General features: G+C 45.0%; 1 protein-coding gene across 1 annotated transcript; it reads right to left on the reverse strand.

Moving 5' to 3' along the window:
* Positions 1 to 2,765: 2,765 nt before the first annotated feature.
* On the reverse strand, positions 2,766 to 6,884 carry CSUI_006901 (fip1 motif protein; the record flags this gene model as incomplete). The annotated part of the gene is made up of 4 exons (XM_068067051.1): positions 2,766 to 3,963; positions 4,982 to 5,080; positions 5,959 to 6,132; positions 6,477 to 6,884. Coding segments are annotated over 4 exons (828 nt in total), but the record flags the coding sequence as incomplete, so codon positions are not given.
* Positions 6,885 to 6,908: the final 24 nt, after the last annotated feature.

Raw genomic sequence — 6,908 nt, forward strand, 5'->3', positions numbered from 1 at the left:
ACGACGCTCTTTCGCGTTTTCACATCAAGCTACTTCTCACACAGTCCTCTTTGACCACCCGCCCTGGGGCTGTTCGCCTTCGCAACTAACTCCCCGGTAGTGGTCCGGCACTGTTGGTCAGCCCTACTTGTGTTTTGCTGACCCAGCCAGCCAGCCATCAGCTCTTCCTGTGTCACCCAGTGAACTACACGCATCGGACAGTCGGCGTGGCATCTGCTAGCTAGCTAAGACTACAGGAGGGGGCAATGGATGAGTCGATCCGATCGGGTCAATTCTCCCAGGTAAAATGCCGGTCCTTGCAGGAGGAGATGGGCTCTTTTGAAGGTTCACCGAGAAGACTACTATGTCGAAATGCACTTCTCTGTATATAAACACAAAGTAATAAGACTACTAGAAACATTCTACGGAAGAGTAGAAAGGTCGTCGATGTATACCGTCCAATGCGGGAGACTCATACGGGTAAGGCAGCGGATCTTTACCGAGTGTCTCCTCGCCCGACGGGATCTTAGTTAGTTACTCGGCTCAAATGAGAGAAACCCAGACAAATTCACGAGCTATAACTCCTTCCGAAGCTCCAACAATGCAAGGAATGCTCCTGCACCCACAGGACGGGACCGAGGCCATGTGTAGGTTGTAGTCCGCATACAGATCGTCTCCCCCTGCTTCCCACCTGATATGCGATTTGGAGTCAATTCATCCTCTCTGCTCTATCATCCCCTTGGAGACCCGCCACGGCAGTGATGCTAGTAGCCTTCGCCGGTTTCAGTGTGGTGAAGGTGTGTTCTGTCCGGAGCGTCCGTAGCTACTGAGTTGTTCGTGTGTCTCTATCGAGCGACGTGAAACAAGAATCTGGAGGTCTTTTCAACATAAGAAGCGATAGCTCCTCCTAGATATCTTAGGACAAAAAGCGTCCATCGACTCTGGAAGTGAGCACCTGAGTTGCTCAAGGCACGGACATCGAGGTGTAGACAGAAGAACACCCATGTCTATGACACCTCGATCTCTACCATCTGCGGAGGTATCCCTACTCCTCCACACAACGGACTCCTTTCCACTTTTCCTTTTTCGCTCTACATGTGCTAACTCGCTTCTTCTTCTTCTTCATTACTATCCTCCTTGACACAACTGACAAGGAACTGAAGACAATTTACCGGAGAATGACCGCCGCACGTCCCCTTCCATGGAGACATCTCCTTCCATAGCCCATTCTTTGGCTTCCCCGTCCCGGAAAAGTCTTTTCTCTTGCTTAGCCTTTCTTTCTACTGTCATGTCTCCTTCTCTCCCTTTCCTCTTCCGTGAGGTTTGGGTTTGGGACCGCAATGAACGCTTTACAGAAGAGTGCTCTCCAGACACAGGAACGACGGGGCGGGGAGGGTTGATTGATAAGAATGAATAGGAGAGAAAGGGGTGGCAAATGCTTGGCAGGCATGAATGAGCGCGGCTGTATCGTCACTATAGCTGTCAATGAATAAATGTTATATCGATGTACACAGCAGTAACAGTAGTGGGACTCGAGCAACCTGGGGAAGTGGACGACAACTAGCTCCTTCCTTCTATTGAAGCAGTAAGGGGGTGGGAGTAAACACACCTGCAAGTCATTGGTGACGAGTCAACACGTGTTAAAGCCAACTCTTTATGATGAATCCTAACTACAACTTTCAAAGATGAAAGGCAATCGTTCAAGAAACCGGGACAAAAAAAAACTCCTGCGCAAACAAAAGAGAAAGCTTTCTTCCCTTCTCCCAGAAGTTCATAGGTGAGATAAGAAAGTCTTGGAATCCAAGAAAGAATCTCTCCACTTTGTCTGTCATCTGAGGCGGTTCCCAGGGATGTCTATGAGTGAGGTAGGTTGACCATAACTATATCTCTTGTTCTTCTTGTTCTGTCGTTGTTAAAGAAAAGCCTAGAGGAGATGGATCTCCTCTATTCCTATGAGTGACGCTTCGCGATACGTCTTGTATCGCCTATTACTGAAGCATACAAGGGGAGAGTTTCGCTGAAGAGTGGGTACCTTGTCAGCTCTCCTCATCCCCAGCCTTCCATGGCGAGATTGCCTAACTGATGCCTAGCCGGTATATACAACATATACATACAGATATATGTATTCATACATATGTACTATATATGTTATATATACCGGCAAAACACATATATATATCTATATGTTGATAGGTGCTACCTGGAATCGATGAAGGCTCCTCACATATTCACTGGGGGTCACTCAAGCTTCGGTTTCGGTATCAGGCTTACTAGCACTACCACTACTACTACTGCTGCTCCTCCTACCTGTCTAACTACGGCTGATCCGTCCCTCTTGCCAAGCAGCTACAACATCGGAAGCAGAAATCCTTTCTAGTTTTCACAATGGATAAGATCCGATGAGTATCCATCTACCTATCTATCTATCTATCCCCCCAATTCTTCTCGTCTTTCAGATTGCAGAAATCCGAGAACAACGGACGACCTTTTACGATTTGATAGAGAAACGCGGCACTTCTTTTCTATATCTAACTCTATAGAACTCTCTTCTTCTCTTTCCTTTTCATCGAAAATGACAGGTAGACTGCCGCGTTCCTTTTTTTCTTCTTTTTCTCCTTAGGCTAGCTTCTATGTCTCTACACCGTCTCTCGGAGATTTGCTGGTCAATCAAGATGTGTAAGAAAGAAGTTGAGTCGTCTCATAAAAAAGAGAGAAAAAGAAGATCTTGAAAAGAAAAAGAACCCAAATAAACCTTCCTTCTTCGCGAATACAACACATCGTAGATATCATCCATCCATCCATCAAAAGACAATTCAGCGCGCCCGCGGCGCAATCGAGTCATTCCACTCAAGTCCAGGCAGCGCCAGACGATGGGGAAAACGCTCCACTTTCTCCTTCTCTTGTATCGATCTAAAAGATCGTCGCCATCCAAAGCAGACGCCGCTCTCTTTTTTCTGGGTCATCACTAGGTTGACGTCCTCTCATTGCTCCAGAAGTATTCGAAATGTGTATCTATTTATATACTTCCGGTGTATATACACCCGAATCACCCCAAGGGGTAGTAGTCCCCTGTTGTCGTTGTCCAGTGGCCTTCCATCGTTTCTCTCTCTTTCATATCCTCTCAATCTCTCTCATCTGACTATCAAGAAACATCCTTCTCTCCTTCTTCTTCCTCTTCTTGAACCTTGTTCTCTCCCTCCTTACGACAGAAAAGTCACGCAAGCACATCACGCTTACCGAAGCTTCTATACAACGATTCACTCGAAGACACACAACGCAAAAAGCTAGCTCAACTCTAGCAGATCTACCCATAGAAAAAAAATGAAATAAATGCCTACCTATATAGACAGACAGATACATATGAGTAGATGTCTTTATCTATACAAAGTAGACAAATACATAGAGATACGTAGAGATCTCCCTGTGAAACCCTAAGGAGACAAGAGAAGGGATTGCATAAGAAGACAGCGTCACTTCAGGAGACATCTCCATACAAACCTTGGAAATGTTCCTTCTTTGAGATAAGGAGAGTTGTCCCTTTATCTCATTCTTCGAATCATCTTTCCTTGTTCTACCTCTTCACGCTTAACTAGTTGGTGCATTGCAGGTAGATGATCGAGAGAGAAGCCTCACTACGCCTCCTCCTCGTCCTACTTATACTAAAGACATGTGACAATCCTTCTTACACATGAGAAAAAGAAGAAGAGAGGGCCGTTCCTCATTCCTCGCCTTGTCTCCTCCTCTTTTCGAGGTATCAACTCCAACACTACGGCTGTTGTCTTAAGGAAGAGAATTGAGCTCCCCTGTCTAGCGGAGAGAGACTCTTCTTCTTGGACTTTATGAATTGTATAGGAGATGCGATCGAGACGGCAATAACCCCCCTGAGGCGGAGGTGAGATCTTCGCCGTCTCCTGATTGAGGAACCAAAACAGATCGATGAGCTAGCCGTTCGATCCTTTGATCTAACTGCTGCTGAATCCACTCCTAACACCGTCGTAAAAAGAGAAGAAAAGAAGGCCAAGAGAGACAGAGGAAGAAAAAGATTCACGTCAGGAAAAAGGTCACACAAAGACTGAACTCTCTTCTCGGGGGAACAGAAAAGGAAAAGGAAAGCATGCAGATGATATGTCCACAAGACACCGAACTAGCTGTCTAGACACCACTAGACACGAACATAGAGAGACATAACATCCCAACTTCCTCCTTCAACACATAGACATAAACACACTGTGTGTATTAGATATATGAATAGAGAGAGAAGGGTATGTCTTTGTATTCGGAATGTGATTCTGCCTACATGTGTAGATCGATGTATCTCGAGATGTATAGAGAGTAGAAATGTATATACACCATAAGAATGCGCTACATGACACACATCAAATACGTCAACGCACATTCGTACAATCATGAAAATTACTCCCCTTGTTCCATACATACACGCTCCTTTCAGACAACAGCATATCCCTCAGGGAGAAGGGCATTTCTACACACCATCACATCGCAGCAAAGCATAACCCGTCTGTCTATCTCTCTCTCTTTCTCTCTCTTTCTCACTGTACATTTATCTTTCCTCTTGATCTACATGCCTGCATCTCTCTCTGTCGCTACAGAACTTCCCTGGGAAAAACTATTGAAGCATGTATACATAGTCACCCCCATACACACACATGCACATATGTCTCTATATATATATACAGAGGGAGAGAGAGAGACATGTATATGTACGCGTCTCGATATCGAGAGCGAAGAGTTGAAGCGAAAAAGTCATTGAAGAAGAGCCAATCACCTAAATGCCGCAAAATCTTCTCTTCTTCACCTCTTTCGTGCTAGCTTCTTTCCGTTCTTCCGTATGATGTCTATACATACATATATTATCTAGAAGGGGGGAAAGAAAATGAGGGTTCCAGTCTTCTTTCTCTTCTCCCTTATGACGCTTATCTATCTATCTATCTCTTCCTTTTCTTCGGAAGACGAGAGAGGGAGAGAGAGATGTGGGATTTACCTTAAAGGTCGCCTCATCGAAGCCATAGTTGAACCACTGCGATCTATCCCTCGCATAGACCCACTTACGATCTCGTGTCATCTCCCACTCCATAACTACCTACACGAAAAAGAGGAAGAAAGATGTTGCTAGAATGCACTTCACTCTTCCTCCTCAAAGAACAAGAAGAAAGACATAAAACAAGCCTCTCGCTCTACTTCTCAGTCCGACTGGGAAACAAAGGAAGAAAAAGAAAAGATCTCGTATCTCTCTATTCATCTAAGGAACACCCTCCTGAGCTCACCTTTCTCTTTCTAAAAGAGGAAAATGAAAGAGGAGGAAGAAGAAGAAAAGCAGAAAAAGAAGAGCCTCAATCAAAGAGATTTATACTCTTAACAATTGGCATGAACAGGGGGGAAGTACTGATGGCCGGTTTTCTATCCTGTTTGGAGTGTACATACACCGCATGGACTCCTGACTGTTCCTACCCCTCACTTGGCTCAGGAGAATTCCATGCAAATTCCTTGTTCCCAGAGACATAATAGTAGATATCCACACCTCTTTCCAGAATAAGTCGGAAGAAATCCAGAAGAACAAGGGACAGCGGCAACACACGAAGAAGAAAAAGAAGAAAAGGAAGACTTCTCATTGTTGAGAAGAAAGATTCACACTCATGCATGGAAAGAGACCCACAGTTGCATGCCCTAAGACATATACACACATAACCGAAGACACTTCCTCCAGATACAGCATATATAGCCACATACACACACACTTCCGTCTTGTGTACGTCGACAGGAATGACTGAATCATATCTATGTATACACTTATATGTATGTATGAATAAGTACGTATCTATGCATGAATACATATGTATGTATAGGTATGTGTATGTCTAGATGTATCTATACCTATATCTATCTATATCTATATATATAGATAGATATTCATGTTGCTATAGAAGTGTATATCTCCCTTTAGATAGAAGGAGTGTTCACCTTTTTCTGAGCCGTACATGCAGCCACATCGAGACCTCCATTCCCCCCTCCTCCTCCTCCTGTTCCACCTGTGTCTTGTCTAGGTTTCGTAACCTTATCATGGAGATCCCCTTGAGATGCCGGGGAGACTGCTTCGCCTAAGAAAGCTCCAGAGCTTCCTTCGCTTCTTCCTGGCTGGACACACGAAGACAAAGAAACGATGGAGTATTTGGCAAGAGATCGCTATGAAGATAAGAGGAAGATTACAAGAAGCAGCTCTCTCCATACTACATATCCTTGCTTACACAAGAGAAAAGATGAAGAGACTCGTCATTCAACTGCGAAGCACAGGCTGTATACCTCTCAAGACGCGAAGAGTCGTAGAAAAAGATATCACAGAAAGAAAGAAAGAAAGAGGAAATGAAGGACGGAGGGTTTGATGTTGCTCGGCAGCTCTCTCTCTCTGTCCCTCGTATCCCAGGTGTATATACACCTGAATGGGAGAACTATACATATATATATTAGGGAGAGTGTCCTACCTTAGCTCTTCCTCTAGCATCTGTCTCCTCATAATAGTCGAAGAGAATTCCGTCGATATTGTTATTCACAGCCGCGGGATCAGCGCCCCCTCCTTCTCTCCCTGTGTCTGCAAAACTCCCGTCGTCTCGTCTCTCTTGGTCTCCTCCTGGCTGCTGGTAATCCATCATCGATGTTGTACGGCTATATGCATCGATGTCTCCACCTCCAGTATCGAGACGCTGTTGGAGCTCTCCCCTAGGAAGACCTTCTCCCTCATGAGATATCAAGCCCCCCCCCCCAAATGTAGAAGAAGAAGANNATGTAGAAGAAGAAGAAGGAGAAGTCCCTACAACGGGAGGGAGATGAAGCTGATGCTCTCGTACAAAGTCGCTAATTGTTCCTTCATTCGACGTCCCGCATAGTAAAACCTAGAAAGGAGAAAAGAAAAGAAA

Source organism: Cystoisospora suis (genome assembly GCF_002600585.1).
Source record: "Cystoisospora suis strain Wien I chromosome Unknown contig_3554, whole genome shotgun sequence".
In the NCBI taxonomy this organism is placed as follows: domain Eukaryota; phylum Apicomplexa; class Conoidasida; order Eucoccidiorida; family Sarcocystidae; genus Cystoisospora; species Cystoisospora suis.